This window comes from Sparus aurata, chromosome 12 (genome assembly GCF_900880675.1).
Source record: "Sparus aurata chromosome 12, fSpaAur1.1, whole genome shotgun sequence".
In the NCBI taxonomy this organism is placed as follows: Eukaryota; Metazoa; Chordata; class Actinopteri; order Spariformes; family Sparidae; genus Sparus; species Sparus aurata.
Window position 1 is genome coordinate 23,066,416 of NC_044198.1, and position 20,046 is coordinate 23,086,461.

The 20,046-nt window shown below is 42.9% G+C and overlaps 1 protein-coding gene across 4 annotated transcripts; it reads left to right on the forward strand.

Moving 5' to 3' along the window:
- Nucleotides 1-3,223: 3,223 nt before the first annotated feature.
- On the forward strand, nt 3,224-9,908 carry LOC115592133 (probable global transcription activator SNF2L2). Of its 4 annotated transcripts, none has more exons than XM_030434659.1 (6): nt 3,224-3,709; nt 5,565-5,794; nt 6,999-7,104; nt 8,358-8,459; nt 8,654-8,798; nt 8,956-9,908. In XM_030434659.1, the coding sequence occupies exons 1-6, from the start codon at nt 3,614-3,616 to the stop codon at nt 9,087-9,089; spliced, it is 813 nt and encodes a 270-aa protein (XP_030290519.1). In that variant the 5' UTR covers nt 3,224-3,613; the 3' UTR covers nt 9,090-9,908. The 4 variants fall into 4 exon arrangements, with proteins under 4 accessions (XP_030290519.1, XP_030290521.1, XP_030290518.1 ...); XM_030434661.1 differs by having other exon boundaries at nt 3,225-3,513; XM_030434658.1 differs by lacking the exon at nt 3,224-3,709 and adding an exon at nt 3,736-3,904.
- The last annotated feature ends 10,138 nt before the right edge of the window (nt 9,909-20,046 follow it).

The following is a 20,046-nucleotide window of genomic DNA, read 5'->3' on the forward strand; positions in this document are numbered from 1 at the left end:
AGAGGCTGAGACAGAGACACCATTCATTCTTTTAAGAGACGCTGTACCAATAAAATGATTTTGAAGCTGATATTTTAAGCTCCTTATGATGCTTTAAAGGCCCCTAAAGATGTTTTTTTCCACAAAATACTTTTATTTCCATGCAGCGTGTTTCCTGTCGAGACGGGAACAGCTTTGGTTATCTTACATGAGGGACTTCTGTGTTAAAGTTCTCCTCCCGCTGGTTTGAAGCGGGGCGGGGATCAGTCGCATGTTTTTTTTCCCCGTGCTCCAATCAGGATTAAGCAACGCGCTGCTCAAGATGAGGAATCGTTTACTCGTTTTGCCAACACAGTGTCGGTGAAATGTGATCAAACTGTCACGTTTTTGGTGATTATTTCCAAACACTTAAACCGTTGCTCCATCAGTCCTTGATCGGTCCTGTGTTCAGTGACTTCAGGGAGCGTACGTGATTCATACAGTCACATTCAACCGTTTGCTGTAATATTTTTTTTTTTCCTTTTGGCATAAAGTCTTTTAATCTAGCTAAGTGTACGAGGCTGTAAAAGCAAGGCTATGAAAAATGGCCTTGGCCAGCTGCGAGAACATCAGCTCATTTGCGTGGCATGAAAACAATGCTGTGGATAGTCTTGTCAACTTGTGTGCATCATGATTTCCCTCTCTCTGCCACCATGGAATTACCAGACACAGCCACACAAGTCTGTACAAAAGGGGCAGTCATTATGAGTTTGACCTCATTTGAAGAAACACGCAGCTTTTTATTTCGATTCCTGTTTTCTTGTGTATCCTTCATTTCCTGCGTTTGTGAGTGCTGACATTGTGTGCTGTTTTTTTCCAGCAGCCCTTTTTTGCACATGGAAAAACCCCAAATTGATTCAGAGAAACCAGATGTGTTTGAATGTCGGCCAGAACTAGAAAAGAAAAAAACAAAACAAAAAAAAAACTGTTATTACAGCGATTGTTTCAGCTCTGCAGCTCCGAGTTATTTTTTTTTTTCTTTCCCTCGCTCTCCTGGCACAGAAATCAAGTGTAATATGATATTAATGCATTAATCACCCCGCTGGAATTCTCGGGGCTGCGCACAAAGACGAGGGCGAAGCCTTGATGGCGGTGGGGGAAGGGGGAAATATACAACCTGTGAAGATATAACGGGAATCATTCAAGTTTTGAGTAATATAAGAATATTAATCAACACATTAAAATGAGGCATTAATGGTCGATGTTGCTGATTTGGTAAATGAAGCTGCGCCTGAAGGGGAAGTAATGGATGGTTGTAACAGTTTTGTCCCTCGATTTTCTCATAATGTGTCCATATTTGTCAACTACAACTATATTACAGAATTCACTGATTGGTGTCAAATAGAAGGAGTTCCCGTCCCACTACCTTGATAAGTTGTAACAGCGAAGAGTAAAGAATTGAAAACTGATCAATCACCACCCATGGCGTCTGTCCACCATCCATCCATTCATTCCTGACTGTCCGGACCGCCTCGGGGAGAAGAGGGTGGTGATGGGAAGTGAAATGGGGACTGGAGTCAGAGATTGTGCTGCCGGCCTCTTTACGGCGACCCGTCTGCGCCGGAGCATCTCTGATCGAGCTGTTGCATTTGACAGATGGACCGAGCCGACAGCGCTGGAGAACAGCAGGGCGAGGAGAGGTGGACTCTCTCAGTCAAAGTGGATGTCGACCATGTTATTATCACGTCACTTGTCGCTGCCGTTGACACTCACCTGGACATCAAGTGTTCATACGCGAAATGGATCGCATGACTCTCATCCCTTCCTGGTGAAAGTGGTGCTGTTGCAACCATCAACTTTGTTAAAACCATTCCCCTGAGCTGGTGTTGATCTGGGCACAGGCTTTCTAGGCACATATCCAGAGCCCTCTTGCTACTAGGGGGCCCAGACAGAGGGGGGAAGATGTATATCGTCGAATAAAAAAAAATCTCCATTATTATCGCTGTCCGATACAAATTTCTAGCTCGAAAAATGACTATTGATCTGTAAGTACATTTAAAGGGGCGCTATGTAGTTTTGGAGAAGAAATTCAAACTCAGAATTTAAACATTTACAATATTAATGATGTAATAATACAAACTCAGAGATATTTATTTTTTTCCAGAAGCGAATAAACAAGCTGTTCTCAGAGGGAATGTAAGGTTGAAGCTAGAAAGGTGGCAGGGTCCGCCAAATATAAACAAAGTAAAGCAGTACGACATTGTGTTGTACTTTAATGTCAGTGTGATTATTTAGTTTGTTTAGGCATAAAAACAAAACAGTAAAACATTTGGATTACTTTCACTTTTACAGATGTAATATTTTAACATGAGCTGTTAAATATTTACACAAGAGCTGTAAATGTTGTTGTGTTGTGGTCCGATCACACAGAATCACTTATAAATACTTGACCTCATCTCAATCCATCCTGTGGTCTCTCTTGTCACTCGCTCCCGAAACAAGCAAAGATCTTTACAACAGAAGGCGTCAGTGTCGTACCACTTTTGACAAAAGGGGGCGCCCCAAACAACGAAAACTGAAACGTCGTCATGGCCGCAAAAGAAATTTTAACTTTTTTTATATTCACAGTACTCATGAGGTAATAATATAAACTCTGTTCTCTGAGGAAAAAAAGGGTGCCCACTATATTCTTTGAAGCGGAACAGGTGGCTGGGTCCGCCACATGAAGTAGAACAGTATAAAACGGTGTTGTCCTTTGAGGTCAGTTTGTTTATTCAGTTTATTCAAAACAAAGACAGCTGATTGAAATATCCGCCCCAAAATCTACATAGTGCTCCTTTAATATCAGACAATTTATGACTTTAGGTACCGTTCATGTGGGTGACTCTCACTTTTACAAAAGTAATATTTTGGAGCGAGAATGACTTCTGGGGTTCTTTAAACAACACTGACTCTCATTTCCTCCTGCTAGCCAACTGAAACTCCCAAGACCCAGTACCGGTCCCGGGTCCAGTGGTTGGGAACCCCAGCAGCAGGAGTCCAGTGAGCACCAGGAGCAACCTGTGTGTTTTTAGAGGTGGTTTAACAGTGAATCTGGTGATATCATTGAGGGGGGGTTGGGGATGGGGGGATGGGGGGCAGATAACTTTGTAAGTTTTTTATTGTATATATATTTCTATGTATTGTCGGGGACATGACCCCCCCGCCTCCCCCCTGTGGTGAGGCGCTGTCACTTGTGTTGCTCCCTCTGTATGAACCATGCATGTCCTGTCCGGCTGCAGCCCTGCTGGACTCATGTTGGATCACTGCGTTAGTTGATCCCATCACATCGTAAACGGAACATCCCCGTCTGACAACAACAACAACAACAACATTGTTTAAAAAAAAAAAAAAAAATGGACCCGATAACTTTAACAGCAGGGTAGGAAGAAGAAAAAAAAAAAAAAAAAAAAACACGTCTGGCAGCAGTCGATATTAAAAACATGCAGAGGGAGACAAGCTCGGGGCCTTCCAGAGTCAGGAAAAAGACTTCGGACAGCTGCAGACAGGAGATGGGTATGGCATTTCTATTTTCCCCCAGCCCAATGATTTGTATATGAAAACATAGCGCTTTTATTCTCCCCCCTTCTGGGCTCTGCTTCTGAGTGATCAGCTGATGAAGAGACTAGCAGCTCGCCGCTATGCTGGCTTGCTAATTCTCTCCCCCACAGCTGCAGCCGATCCTGATAGCCAGCCTGCAGATTGCACTCAGGTAAATATCCTCCTCCATGTCTTTTCTTCTCAGGCTCAGGATTCAGCCAGGCTACATCGCATGGGAAGAGAGGAAGAGATGGATAAAAAATGTGTGTGTGTATGTGTGTGCGTTTTGGATGTGTGTGTGTGTGTGTTTGTGTGCATGTGTGTGCGGGCGGGCGCGCGCCGAGGGGAAGGAGAGCGAGTGTCTGCTGTGAGTTTTGCGTGTGTCTGTGTGTGTGCGCGCGCGTGTGTGAGGTTGTGTGTGTGTGTGTGAGCGGATGGGATGGAGGGGGGGGTGGAGAGAGGAGAGGGTTTGTGTGTGTGTGTGTGTGTAGGTGTGTGTTGTAACAGATGAGAGGGGGAATCTTTGCCAGATTAGTCAGGGAAGAGGCAGGCTTGTTAGGAGATAGCACAGGCATGGAGCATCACATGCACACGCTGACAGCCCCTCCGCTCGGCACATGCACAGTCAATCAGGCGGCAGCTCTCCTCCTCGGCTGCGTTATACATCTTTGAGGATTACCCTCTCTATCCCCTCCAGTATTGCGCTGGAGCGATTTGCAGCCCCTCAGAGGGAGCAGCGGGGCTTTCAAAGCCCCACGTTTGAGCCGAGCCGATGATGAGCAGGATGTCTATTGTTACCTCTGTAGTGTTGTCGTCTGCTCCAGCTCAATTATCTGCCATGTCTTGTGTTTTATTTCCGAAAGTGCATGCCTTCTTTTTGCATTCCCCTCTCCCCTCTTTCATAATTCTTATTTTTGAGGGCTTGGATAGTTTTTTTTTTTTCTTCTTCCTGTGACTGTTGTGCAGGATATAACATTTCAGCCTGCTTTTCATCTCTGTCCTTGAGAAAATACATGTTCACAAGCCGCATGCTCTTCATTACATGGTGTGTGTGTATGTGTGTGTGTGTGTGTGTGTGTGCTGTATGAGCCTGTGTGATTGATGCATCAATATTCTGTTAGGATTGGACAGCATGCCTTCCCTATTTCCTCCCTGTTCTCTCCAGCTGGGCTGCTGCTGCTGCTGCTGCTGCTGTTGCTGTTGTTGCTGCTGTCGCTGGAGCTGCCCCTGTCTGCATGCATACTCATGTTTCTGGCCTCTAATTGCCTTTGTGGAAAATACAGTGGTTGCAGCAGATATTCGAGAAAAAAAAAAAAAAAAAAAAAGGGGGGAGCGAGGGGTTGAAAATAACTCGGGATGCAGCATGCATCATCGTCGAGAAACAACACAATCCTGGCTCAGTGTTGTGCACAAAACCCGGCAAATGTGGGTTAATATTCATTGCATGACAACATTTATTTTTTTTAAAAATGTTTAGACTCTGTGCTTTGGTGTAACGCCGCTTCTTTCCAAATGTATTCCCATTCTCTCTGCCTCCCCTCCATAATCATCTGACATCAAAGCCTCCAGATAAAATAATCTGCCCTAAATTTGCAGAGACAGCACAGCAGTTGGGGCGCTCCGGTCCATGCAAATTCGGATGCTATTGTAATAAATAAATAAACCCCTCTTTTCATTGGAATACAAAATTGCACCCTGTAATTCCGAACGCTTAAACTCCAGCCAGTATTGCTAATTAACTGGAGGCTGTGAGTGCCTTAATTTGAGGGTCTGAAGTGCTTCAGGTTTCTGTCTTTGTGGCAAATTGATGTCTGAAAGCATGTACTGTATCGCAGCATCCCAACTGTGAAGGGAAAGTCAGACGAAGAGGTTTTTAAATTGAAATGTTGTTGTGATTCTGAGGTATGAAAGACCAACAAAGAAGATCATAACAGTGTCTGTGTGAACGATTATATATACACGTTCCTCCTCTTCGTATGTTTTGTTTGAGTTGAGACATCCCGACTCATCGCTCCCTCTCCCTGCAGCCTGAGACCAGAGAGAACGGGTCCCTGGTGGAGATGGAAGAGGACATCAGTCTGAAGAAACGTAAAAGCGATAACCATGGCGAGAAGGAACTGCAGGCCGGGCAGGAGACTGGCGAGAAGGTCAAAAGGAAGCGAGGGCGCCCGCCGGCTGAGAAGCTGCCGCCAAATCCACCTGAACTCACCAGAACACTGAGCACGCTGGTAGATATGGTCATCAACTACAAGGACGGGTGAGCGCACTCAGTTATGTCACTGTGACGCTGCTGTTGTTGTCATGTCAAGGCAGAGTTCCATTGTTGTTGTTGAGCCCAGTTGTTATCACAAAATGACGACATAATGATCTCACTGTGTGACGGTATCTCAGTTCTCCTTTTGTATAGGGTACAAGGTATTTTTTAACAAGGCAAAAAAAGATGGAGTGTGGAGGATGAATTCAGAAGTCTCACAGCCCGAGGAATGAAGCTGCTCCCTAATTCATTATTCTGTTATCCCACCTTGTAAAACGGAGTAACAGCTAACCGCCTCTGACTGTTGCCGCCGTTAGCTCAGTTAGCCATCCAGCTAGCGGCCCAGACTTGGACCTCAGGGACCAGATGTGCGTTTGGTGTTTACACCACGAGAGCACAGGAGCGCTGGCTGGTTAGCATTCTAACGTCTTTGCAACACAATGAATAGACGTCATAACATCAAAACGTCAAAACATAATTTATTCACATTCTCTTGATAATTTTAGTAAATAAAAAAAAGTATTTAATTGAATTGCTCCATATTGCTTTGTGGTAGATGTTGTAATAAGACTGTACTGCCATGCTAGTAGTGGTTGTAGAGGTACAGCAGGGTTTTGAGATAAATGCTAACATTGTTGTACTAACGTGTGCACCAAACGTCCAACAAACGTTAGCTGTAAGCCATGTAGCGAGCAAGAGACACACCAACTGTGTGTGTTTGTGTTTAGTTCAGCCTCTGACCGAACTCAGAACTCACTAGAAACTCCAGTTCTCTCTTCTTTTTCCTCCTGTTTCTGTACATTCATTATAAAAGTGTATTGCTTAACAGCAGAAAAAAAGTGTCATGACCCCAAAAATTTCTGGTTGCAACAACTTGTTTCCACGTTATTACAAGGTATTTGCATGTTTTTTTTTTACAAAATACAAACATATTTATATTGTTGCAACATAAACGTTTCATATTATAAAATGAAAACATGTTGTTGGAACAGCAAAAAGTTTCATGTTATAACTAGAAAAGTTTCTTGTTATAATGTGATAAGTTTGTGTGATGTAATATTGTGAAAATATCTTGTTATAACAAAAAACTTGTCATATTATAACACACAACAATACATTATTGTCCATTCTGGGCTACCGTAAATGTCACGATCAAACCATTTCTCGATCGTGTGAGATCATGTGAACTATCACACTTTTCATGCAGGTTGGGTCGACAGATCAGTAAAGGCTTTGTGCAGCTTCCCTCCAAGAAAGAGGTACCTGAGTACTACGAGCTGATCCGAAAGCCAGTGGACTTCAGAAGGATCAGGGTAAGTGAAACACCCTCAGAACTCACATACAGATATCATTCTTATGATATCATAGTCATGTGTGGTGCCAAATAGATAACACACATCTGAAATGTCTATCAGTTTGAAAAATGAACTTCAGCCCAACTGTAGTTAGCATTGAGACTTTGATGTATTTTTCATTATATCACATATCGTTTCTTTGAATTACCCACTTTGATCCACAATCTGACTTGGTGAAAGGCATTAAAGACGTTATATTTACATACTTTTATTTGGGGGTCCTGGTAGAGTAGGTTTACATGCTTTAATTCTCAAAAAGCACATTATTTTTCTGTGCATTACTGCAGCATCCGTTTTCACACTGTGTCTTGAACGCTCCGTTTTAGCTACGGAGTGAGACATCTCGCCTCTGTTTAATCTTTGGTGAGAATTGCACATGCGCATTACTTAACGGGCAGCATGTAGCCAATAAGAGCAGAACAGGCCATGTGCCACGCAAGGTAGTGTGATCTAAAATAACACAACAACTTTGTATGACTTTGGGCTTTTTCACTTTGCAGACAATTCACATGCACAAAAATGATACGTAACACAACTAAAGAAAGGCAAAAAAAAAAACCCAAAAGCATGATATGACCTCTTCAAAAATAACTGGAATTATTACACAGGAATGGTTGTGATAGACCAAAAAGTCAAGGAAATTACAAAAATCGTTGCTCTGGGAACAACAAATGTTCGAACTAAATTTGATGGCTATCCATCAAAAAAGAAGACTGCATATTCAAGTCTTGACATAAAAATGTAAACTATGTTCTGCACACAACTATCAGCCATCAACACCAGCTTAAACATCCTAATTCACTAACAACAACAACAACAAGCTTATTCACTACAGAGTGAACGATCAAATCATCTACGTGTTACCTGAAAACAGGGAAATAGATAAGTTCACCCAAAGATGAAAAATCAGTCATTGTCTATTTACCTCAATGTCAGTGGAGGGTCAGGAGAAGTTTCATAGTCCACTAAATATTTCTGGAGATTCACAGCGAAACCGAATTGACTTGAATCGACTATACACACCCTCGACGTGAAGTCAAAGTTGTACTGACAATTCAGACGGGATGCATGCTAGCGCTTTTAGCTTAGCAGCCACAGTGAAGGTTTCAGTTCAAAGAAGAGCTCCCTCTCTTTAATGCTGTATTGATGGCTGATTACTTATTGCAGTGGCTGCACTGAGGGTTTTTTGATTCTGACCTTCTGCTTCACAGGAACGTGTGCGTAATCACAAGTACAGGAGTGTGGGGGATCTGGAAAAGGATATTTTCCTCCTGTGTCACAATGCTCAGACTTATAACCTGGAGGGATCTCAGGTGAACCCGAAGGACTTCTCTCATTTGAAAGCTACGAAATAGTTTTTTCACAGCTTCCATTCTATTATTGTAGTCGTAAATGGGCTTGGATGTCCATGTGGTGAATAACAACCCCATGCTCTGTTTATTTATCTGTATGTGTGTGTGTGTGTGTGTGTGTGTGTGTTTGTGTGTGTGTGTGTGTGTGCGCGCAGATCTATGAGGATTCAATTGTCATTAAATCTGTTTTCGAGAGCGCGAGACAGAGAATTGTCACAGACATGGAACAGAAAGAGACGGTTAGCGCCAGTCACGGCGATAATGGCGGCGGAGCTGAAGACCAATTTGTTCCAGCAGCAGGTGAAGGGAAAAAAAAAAAAAGTCATCTTTTTAAATTCTTGTTCGGTGGCTGTTCTCACTTTTCTGAACTTGTCTTTTGAATCGCTTGCGGAATTTGAAGCACAGTGTTGTTGCATCAGACTCATATTCCGTTCTCTCGCACTTTTGCTGTTACCAGTGAAACCGTTACCAGTCCAGCTCAAGAAAGGAAACCAGGAGGAGAGAAGCAGAAACACCATGGCCAAGAGGCTCCACAGTGATTTAGACAGCGATGAGGATCTAGAGGATAACACTACAAAAGATGAAGGTTGAACTGAAGGGCACTCAAGTTTGTTTTTTGTTTTTTTAAATTCTCATTCATGTGTAATCTCAGCCGCATCCCTTTTCATCGGTTTCGTCATTGTCCAAGAAAAATAAAAACGGGGAAAGATCGCTCAAAGAGAGGTCGCCTACTTATGGATCAGTGGCTTCTTTCTTTTTCTTTTTTAGGTGACTCATCCCAGTCAGACACGTCACGCTGCACATCGTGCTGCTCTTTTATTTCAGCTAGTCTTTTACAACAAAAAAAATGTTTTATCTCTGCCTTAGTCCCTGTGATTGCTTCTGCAAATATTCTGTTAAAAAAAAACACAAAAAAAAACAACAACAACAAAAAAAAAACACCAGTTTCGATGACTGTTTTTAATCCATATATTTGATTGTATGAAATGCCTTCGTATGTCTTGGAGCATGATATGTACAGTATATCTCTCCTGATGCCGGCTCCCCCTGAGCAGCACCACCCAGCTGGTGACGATGTTGATGAGGATGGAGGCACACGAGGGGGGCGCGGGGGAGGTATTTTTAAAGAGGAGCAAATGAACACTGTAAGTTTGTTTAAAATCTCCGAATGTGATTTTGGAGATTATAACATATTTGATAAAAAAGAAATTACAAAAAAAAAAAAAGCTCAGTGGAAGTATGAAGTTTAAAGAGACTACATTGTACTTGATGGAGCTAATTTTGGGTCTAATCAAGGGTACTCTAGTTGGACATTTGTATCCCTTGTGCTACAGTTTATTCACGTATTGTACAGTTTGTGTGAAAAGTAAGTAAAAAAAAAGTTAAAAAAATAAAGTTTCTTTTCATTTACTCTCCTGGCTGTTTGGGGGGGGTGGGTGAGGGCGGAAGATATCGTTGTTAAGACAATCCCTGGAAACATGTATCACTTCAACACTTGCGAAATAAATTTTACCAAAAAGTCCAAAAAGTGGTCGGTGATTATTATCATTTTTTTTTTTTAATAGAAGGAGAAGCCAAGTAGTCAAGTCACACACAATCAATCTTGAACAGGTAACCAGTCATCAGACGATACAAAAAGACCTGATTATGAAGGTTTACAGTAAATTACACCCATTATCGGGCCATTAAGGAGAGCAGATGTTCAGCATTACTGCATCCACGGTGGAAATGCTGCATGTGATGTGTATTTTTGACGCTGTGCCAATAGGTGGTGCAAGAGAACTATTTGAGTGTCTCATGATTCCTGCTTGCTGGTGTTTAAGCCCATGCTTGTGCAACACTGTCACCTTTCTGTAATGTCTCGGCCCAGTCGTTTGCAGTTTTACTTCATTCTCCCTCTTAGGCCGTTCAGACCTGCTATCAGCGTGCATCCTGAGCGATCTGATCACAGGTGGACGGCTCCGAGCGCAGGTGTGATCAAACCCCTGAGACACACTCAAGACTGGCGCTCTTTGATGCCCGTGGAGAGATTCCCCTAGATTCCCTTTAAAAATCACTCAATTTTCTAAGATGTTACGCACGGAGAAACTTTATAAACGTTGTGTGATGCTGCCTGCCTACAACAAACCATTAACCATTAAGGCCTTCCTGTTAATTCTGCAAGTGTTCAGCATGACTATTCATGCTTTATTTGCGCGCAAAACAACATCTTTATTCTTTATTTGCATATAGAGTGGGGAAGTGAGATACAATCACAAGTGGACAGCTGTAAGTGCTGGTGTGAACACCCCCAAGACGCTCTGAAGACCCGTTTTAGCATTCAGAGGTGGTCTGTGCCGCATGTGAACATACTGTGTGACACCCGTTGAGAAAGTCCCTCGACTCCCTTGAAACCTGAAACAACAGATCCAGAACAATTCAGCCTTCTTGTTGATTGGGCAAACGTTAAACATGAATAAACATTCTTTATTTGTATAAAAAAAAAACAAAGTCTTTATTTGCATATGGAGTGCGTAAGTGAGATCCAATCACGAGTAAACAGCTCTCGGTACAGGTGTGAACACCCTGAAGATGCTTTGAAGACACATTTGAGCACTCAGATCACATTCTGACGTGGTCTGTGTAGAAAGTCCCCAGACTCCTTTAAGAAATTGCTTGATTTTGTGAGTTGTGGAGTTTGGAGAAACGTTCTAAACTTTTCGAAACACTGTCTACAACAAATTCTCTACGAGTCGGATCTTCTCGTTAATTCGGCACAAGTTTTGCATGAAACATTTACATAGTTTGCGTGTAGAATATGGACAGAGGATCTGATCACACATTGATAAGAACATGACATGTTTTGACCAACAAGAGTAGAAAAAATTTCACACCAAAACATATATACAAAGATAAAGTGTATTGTAATTGTTATTATCTCTACTGTTTGACCGTAGTCTATATGTGTCCTCACACTGTCTTAAAAATCAGGGCGTTTCTTTTACAACAGATCCTTAGGCAGACATGCCGGTCCATTAAAGACGCAAGTTCAAGCATCCAGAAAGCTGCAAGAATCCTTGCCCTGCGTGCTCATGCTGTCTCTGCCATACACTTGAGTCACAGTCTCCATCCTAACAGTAACTGCTTTTTATGTCATGCATCACTGGGACCCATCTGTGGCATAGTCACAGCCGATCTGTGCCCAGCCAGCCCCAAAGCACTTCACTTTAAAGTATGTCAGCGGGTAACATGCCTGGTTCGATTCAGTTTCTGTGATGATCATTAACCGAGATCAATGGATCAACGCAATAACTAATGGTATCAGCTCAAAAATGATAAGGTTGATCTGATCCTCGCCTGGTCGGAACAGGTAGTGACTGCTGTTGTTGGTATAATTATATACAGTGAACATCATCAATTTAGTAAGCAACTGATGAATTTTGAGGTGAACTCGTCATTAAAGATCAATTTCAACATCTGTGAAGTGGCAGGCGTGGACCTCTCCAAAGTTTAAAACAACAATGTTCCTGCAAGCGCCTCCAAATCAGAGACATTTTGCATTTTGTTTGTTTAAATCTGCAAGTATATTTTAATGACAAAGCTTGCGATTTCTAGAGATGTTGCGAGCCAGAACTACTGTCCAAAGCAAAGAAGCTAAAGTAGGAATCCCAGTTTGACCTAGAATCCCTGATCTCAGAGAAGGCAGTGAAACGCCAGCCTGTATTAATAATCAGGCAGGTTTTGTTGCTTACTAATCTAGAGGAAATTATTCCCCCAATGAACGTGTCGTGTCCCAATGGTGAGGGGGAAAGCATATGAAGTCGGGAGCAGACTTCAACACAACACCATCGCTCTCCATTGAGTCAAAACCTCCGTTGCTATCGCTCTCGCTCTTCGCTTTTTCTTTTTTTTTTTGGCTCCTCTTTATACAATTACTCCAGCTGTTTCATCATTAACTGGGGGGGGGGGCGGCTGCCAGTTTAATGCAGCAACAATGCAATGTGGACCTTCATTCCAGGAGACATCCAGCGCGGTGGCAGACCAAAAAAGCACAGCGAAAGCAAGACTTTGTAGGGAACCAATCCATACAAAAGTGATGTCCGTCTTCTACAGCTTTTATACTGTACCGTCAGTGATTAATTCAGAGTAACTTCAAGCGCTCTCTCGTAAGGGCCCCCACCAAGAAAGCAAATGATAAGACGGTTGAATATCCCTTTAAAGTTGCATCCCATCATTGTATTCACCACTAGGGGGCGGAAAAGCTCAAAAGGTGTGCCATGGGAGCTCTCTGTCTGAGCACCTGTTGAATCCAACCTATGGAGGCCTGGTTTAATCAGAAAATAACCTCTCTGTAGTCCCCATGATGTTCAGCTCAACTGGCCTACCACCTGTTTGCAGCAAACTGTGGCCTTTTGCATATATGTGAGCAGCTTCCAACAGGTTTATATCTGAGAGAGAGGGAGAGAGAGAGAGCCGCCGCCGTCTGGATTTCACCATGTGGACGGGGAGCTGGCTGCAGCCTGAGCTGATTCTCTGCAGGACAAACCTTTCACATTTCAGTGAGCCGTTTGAGTCGGTGTTAATATCAAAAATACCACTCAGCGGAGCTCCAAACAGCTGTTGCCTTCGAAGTGAGTGGGTGTAGAAAAATAATATCCGTCTGAATATACAGTGCAGCGTCTAGAGAGAGCAGCGGCAGGTGGAAGAAGGTGTGCTCGCATTCAAATGTCTCATCTTTCATTCAGGAGCTCGTATCATCGCCGGGATCTGAGTGGAGGCGGTCAACTTGAGTTGGGTTTCTGTGGAGTCCAATTACATACAGTAGGCGTTGTGAAGGCTGTTTAGGTTAACCAGGTAGAAGCGCAAGTCAAGTGGAAATGAGCATTGGCGTCGGAGCACCTCACCAGGAGCACGACGTGTTTCACAGGGGAGAAAAAAGGCCTCACCTGACACATGATGAAAGGTGCAACTTCTCCTCCTCTCACACACACCCTCCTCTCTCTTCATACATCCAAGCTTTTCAAGTCCGGGGCTTCTGCGTGTGACAGGAAAAGACATGCATCTTTAATGCGCCCTCACGCTTTCCCGGCATTTTAAGTGCGACTGCTCAAGGCTCAAGCTATGGACACGCGTTTACCCGAACATCTCAGTAATAGATGATAGAGAAGAAAAATGACATCCTCAGAGTTTTGCTGTCAGATTTGGAGATTGAACACTTCGGTCGTGCGGATTCTGCCCGACCTCCGTCTCTCGATAGATGCAGGCAGTGTAACCTTACATTTACAGAAACACTCACAGCGGCGTCTTAGAGTTTCGTGTCACCAGTCTGAAGATTTGAGAGTTTCCAATGAAATTTTGATGACAAATAGCTCATTATGGCAGTGCTCTCTGACAGCTGACTCAGGAGCCTGGAGGTCAGAGCACCGTGAGGGATGTTAGGCTGAAAAAAACTGTCGTCGATGGCTGAAACACGTCTCGTTTCAATACCATTTTTACCCGAACAGAACCGAAAACAACCACGTTACCTGAATTCAATTCACAGGCCACAACAGACAAACGATTACCCGATTAAACAGTCTTCTTTATCTGCATCTATTTGTTAGGGGTGGTGAAAAAAATCGATAATCGATTAATCGCGATTATAATATTGACGATCATGAATCGATTATTAAATTTCCAAAGATCGATTTAAAAAAAAAAAAAAAAAAAAAAGTAAAGAAAAAATTATTATTATTTATTTTTTTTTTTTTTTGTAATAGAAACTGGAGTCCTCCTCTTACTGGCTTCCACTAGATGGTCCACAGTCTGGAGCCAAGATATGTTATTCCATCCCGGAGCTTTTTCACACTTAAATTGATTCCAAATCTTTACAAGGAGACAAAGCTTTCTGTGCAAGAGTCCCTCAACTCTGCTCACAGGGTAGCAATAACCTGCGATGCCTGGACATCCAGAGCTACAGTCTCATATGTGACCGGTACAGCTCATTATGTCAGCAGTTAATGGAAGCTAATGTCCTACGTACTTCAGACGAGAGCTATGGATGATAGCCACACAAGCACAAATATGTGTTAGTTTCTCAAAGCAATGGCAGACGAGTGGGGAATAGAGAAACACGACCTGGTTCTCGTCATGTACAATGCTTCTGACATGAGTCCGGCTGCTGAGCTTGGCAGTCGCCCCCCCTCATGGCCCAATTATTGAAAAACGTGCGCTAAAGTGCCCTCTTGGGAGCCAAAACACGCGCTAAAGTGCCCTCTTGGGAGCCAAAACGCGCGCTAAAGTGCCCTCCTGAGAGCCAAAACGCGCGCTAAAGTGCCCTCCTGAGAGCCAAAAAAGCGTGCCAAACTGCCCTCTTGGGAGCCAAAACGCGCGCTAAAGTGCCCTCTTGGGAGCCAATACGCCTGCTAAAGTGCCCTCTTGGGAGCCAAAACGCGCGCTAAAGTGCCCTTCATTTCGCCCCTGCCCTTCAAAAAGTCTGCGCGCGCCACTGGTTACACTATACAATATTGAAGGTGCTGTGAGGTGTTACTCAAAAGATAAGTAAAATAATTCAGCAGCTGGCTGATGTTAACTGGAAGATCAATAATCGTTAATAACTGAAAATCGAACCGATAATCGTTAATAATCGAAAATCGATTTGTAATCGAATCGAGACTTCAATAATCGGAATCGAATCGAATCGGGAAATTGGGCCGATTAACCACCCCTACTATTTGTACTCGCTCATAGATACCAGCCGCTTAAATACACCTTGACCTTTGTTATCGATATCCACGCATTAGTCCCTGAGAAAATAACAAAAATGTTGACTGGGATAAAAAAAATTGCTGGATCTGGGGAACAAACGGACACAGGTGTAAGAATAACTTCCTCAGCAGAGGCGCAGTAAAAAATAGTATTTGTTCTGCCTAATGATGATATTCTTATCTTTGAATGACTGCCATGTTCTTCTCCGTCTGTGTTCAAATCCCACCACCAATCACCAGAAAACTCGTGAGAATATCAATATAACCTGTCCATCATCTTGTTCAGTCAAAGAGCATCTTTGTGTGGTATGTCCCCCCCCCCCCCCCCCCCCCGTAGAGTGAGATAATGAAAACTAAATAAACCAATTTACAGTCTGGATATATGCTACTCCACATTTAATGAAGTGTCAGAAGTGAAAAGCTCCTGGCAGATGTTTAGAGATTAACAACATCCTTAGCGCGGGGGGGGGGGGGGAGCTAAAAGGCGTGGGCTCTTACAATAAACAGCTCTGGGAAACAAAGTGGCACGTATGTCTTCTTGACGAGAATCTCACATAAAATGACACATAAAGCTAATGGAAACGCGGGGACAAAGATACCGCTGACGGTAGATGCACTAATGGCTTTTTGGAGATTAGCAGACCCAGAAGGTGACTTTAATCTGCTGAGAAGACCAATCCATTTTCTTTTTACCCCACAGGACACAGTTTTAATAGATAGTTAGTTTGTGCCACATTTCACTAATCACCTGTAATATCAGCTGATCACATTTGGCCCCACTGCTTCTTTCCGCTGTCACTCCAGGTAGGAAAACGTCAACGCCGGCTTTATCTTTGATTTTATGCTTTCGGTTGAGTAAATTGAAATTTCTCTTCATTTCTACGACACTACACGTTCATTCAGTTTATTCAGCCAGTCCGTCCCTGTTGATGATTGGGAGCTACTTTTGAAAAACCTACGCAGACTTCATCAGACGGTTTTCCTCCGTTGCAGGAGCCCCAACTTTTGAACCACAAAGTTTCAAAATAAGACTTTCACTGTGCTGACAAGTTGGTTTACACAGAGCAGTAAAAAAGAGAAAACATCAGCTGTCTTCAGTCACAGAACACATAAAAGTTGGATGCTGTTATTGGACACAGCAGCTTGAGGAATAATGGATGTAAAAGTCAATATTTCGATTGGTTTGTTTCGTCTCCCAGTGTTGTTTTCTGCTTCAGTGAGTTTATACAGTGCACCCACAAATGTTATCACCTTGGCTTTATATCATGCAGATGGCAGTATACCGTACAGCTGAAGGTTTTCAGTGACGTTTGAGGCATTTTATGTGCGTCACAGTGGAGATGTTGTGAAGTCTGAGGTGCCAGCTTTCTGATTTAACACCGTCGGTGTAAATGTTCGGGGTGTGCTGCAGAAACTGCCTTCTCGGAGCTGTAAATAATTCCCAGCCAGTTTTGGTGTGTCTGAAAATGGGTTTTGTGCGACTGCGCTCTTCACTGCGCTGTGTCAAGTGAACCGATCATCTTCAAGTTCAAATGATTGTCTCGTTAAAACCCGAGGAGGTTTCGCCCGTGATTTATTCTGATCGTTCACATTCCTACAGTTCAGACAGGAGCGTGGTTTATGTGAGAATTATACAGTTTGACCCCGTCTCAAATGCTCATCCCTGATTTAAAAAAGAAAGGAAAAAAAAACTTAAGAGATGGTGTCGCTGTATAATCCAAATTTCCATATCTCCAGAGATTACATAATGATGTGAAAAATGCACCCACCACCCTGGTAGTTTAATTCCAAACACTTTATACAATACAATCCTTTTCTTGCTTTAAAAAAAAAAAAACCTTTTATTGCACAGGCAATCGAGGAATCTTTTTTTGTGCTCATCGTCTTCTCTTCTCAAGCTGCTCATGTCTTCCAGCATCAGAGAGCTGCAGGTGCAGGGGAGCACTGTTCCCCAGAGGAAACCCCGCACATTCCTGCTAGCTCTTCATAAGAAATGTCCCATAGATGAGCGCAGTGTGATCCCTTGTTATTCCCCTGTCTTTCAAGTCCAATCAGCATATCTCTGTACTTGTCAGTGTAAGCCGCCGCGGATGCAGAAATGTTGCAAAGGACGATGTTGCTTTGACCAAGAACTGGGGTCTTCTACATACCCCTCTATTGTCTTGTATCTACTTATCTATATATAGCAGGAACAAAAGAAACATTGAACCCCTCCCTCACACATTCATTTTCATTTCTAAACCAATAAAAGTTACACAAGGGACCATACGTCTTCATTTAACAATCCACATTCGTGGCATAAGTAAATGAAAGATTCCTGAGATGTTTCCCCCTTTTGAGATTTAATAAATGAGTATGGGTGCATATTAAAGTGTGAAGAAAAAAGAAAGGCAGCGAGCGATATATTACTTAGTCAGTCAGTAATATACCGGGGGGAGTCCTAGATGTGGTTTTTCAGGGCCTGTCGGGGGGGAAGGGTTCTCTGCAGCAGATATCCAGAAGCCTTAGAAATTTGCTCTGCCTCACCATGCTTCAATGAAAGTTTAAACATATTATAATACATTTTATTTATAAGGTTCAAGTCTGGGATAAGTAAACGAGTGGAAGAGAGAGTCTCAGTTAAACAGTCGAACTGGGTGTCACATGAAAGAAGTTTGATCTGTGGGTAAAGCTTGACGATCCCTCTTTCGTTTTAATCTGTACGTTTTTGTTCATTTGGCTCAATAATCCCAACTGTTTCTGCTATTCAAACCAATTATGAATTATCTGAATTTCGGTGCCAAAGTGCCACATTGGATGTCTTGTTTTCAGCACCTTTCAAACCTTATTGATATCCGACATTTTGCATCAACTCTAGTAGCTCTGAATACAAACCTTCTTCAGCAAAATCACTATTTGGTAAACCAACTTTAGCTGCAACTTCCTTTGAACAATAACATTAACTGTACCAGCACTGCTGGACTCGGGATTTTTGAGAGGCCTAGCCGAAATAAATATAATGAACGGGGTGGAACCAGCGCACAGAAAGTCGTGATATACACTATATTGCCAAAAGTATTCATTCACCTGCCTTGACTCGCATATGAATTTAAGTGACATCCCATTCTTAATCCAAAGGCTTTAATATGACATCGGTCCACCCTTTGCAGCTATAACAGCTTCAACTCTTCTAGGGAGGCTTTCCACACGTTGTAGGAGTGTGTTAATGGGAATTTTTGACCATTCTTCCAGTAGCGCATTTGTGAGGTTGGACGGGAAGGCCTGGCTCTCAGTCTCCGTTCTAATTCATCCCAAAGGTGTTTGATCGGGTTGAGGTCAGGACTCTGCGCAGGCCAATCAAGTTCATCCACACCAAACTCTCTCCTCCATGTCTTTATGGACCTTGCTTTGTGCGATGGTTCACAGTCATGTTGGAACAGGAAGGGGCCATCCCCAAACTGTTCCCACAAAGTTGGGAGCATGGAATTGTCCAACATCTCTTGATATGCGGAAGCATATCCCATGACTTTCACTGGAACTAAGGGGCCAACCCAGCTCCTGAAAAACAACCCCACACCATAATCCCCCCTCCTCCAAGCTTTACACTTGGCACAATGCAGTCAGACAAGTACTGTTCTCCTGGCAAGCGCCAAAACCATTCTTTCACAAATGTTTGTAGAAACAGTCTGCATGCCTAGGTGCTTGCTCTACACCTGTGGCCATGGAAGTGATTGGAACACCTGATTTCAATTATTTGGATGGGTGAGTGAATACTTTTGGCAATCTAGTGTATTTCTAGTGAAGACCTGACACTTTACCACATTTTGTCCACTGGAGGAGCACCCTCGAGGGCGATCCCTTGCAATGAACCCCCAACTCTCCTGTGTCGAATTCTACCCGTTCTTATCCGGTCCCCCTAACTAGGTGTACAGATGCAGCCGATGCGACTGACCCCTGCCACCAAAGGCCTTTCGGCTGCCAGCCGACTGCCAGCCACTGGGAGTCCCCCCCCCCCTTTGTGGACTTTTATTCCACAACATGTATTTTAAAGCAAGTTAGTTTAGCTACTTTCTTTAGTTTATTTATATCTTCTATCAGTCATCTAAAGTTGTAGCTATATGATGATTAAAACACCCAGCAGTATGTAAAGTTATTAAAATGAGTTCATCCTTTCCCTTCTGCAGCCCTAAACTTATGAACACATCCATGCATTAACAGTTATAATTCGTGAATATACTGGAATAAAAGGAGCTTAATTTACTGCATACATTTATGGTTGAATACAGCAGTAATTGATGGAATATTAAATCCAGTTCTAAGACTAAAAGTAGTCATTATTATGCATTAATTCAAACACACTCACGACTGCCTACTGTATGTGGTCTGAGAACTAATCATGGTCCGTATCAAGCTGTGGAGCTAATTATAACTGTATAACGTCTGTATATGTACCGGTCTCCAGACAGTGTCAGCTGGACATTATAAAAGTTTTCCTTTGAAAAATTGTTCTCATCGTCCACTTGACAGTGGAGGGTGAACAATGGTTATTCAACCTATGATGGTTGGCCAATTAAAGCTGTTATATAGGAAGGCTATTTCAGGGTTGTTTGGGGGTTATGTGATAGTTCTGTCAAGCTTATTCATCATAAAAAATGTCATAAGGCTGCAGAAGCAGCATTTGGCGAAAGATCGTACCTTGTTTCTGTGGTTCTTGTTCTTTTTGTTCTTCTTCTTCTTCCTCAAAACATTCATTCATAAGCAACAACATTGTTCCATGGTGGGGAACAATGCCCCTTAACTTCAGTCAAATCAAGGGGTAATCTGAGGGTTATTGCATTTGCAAG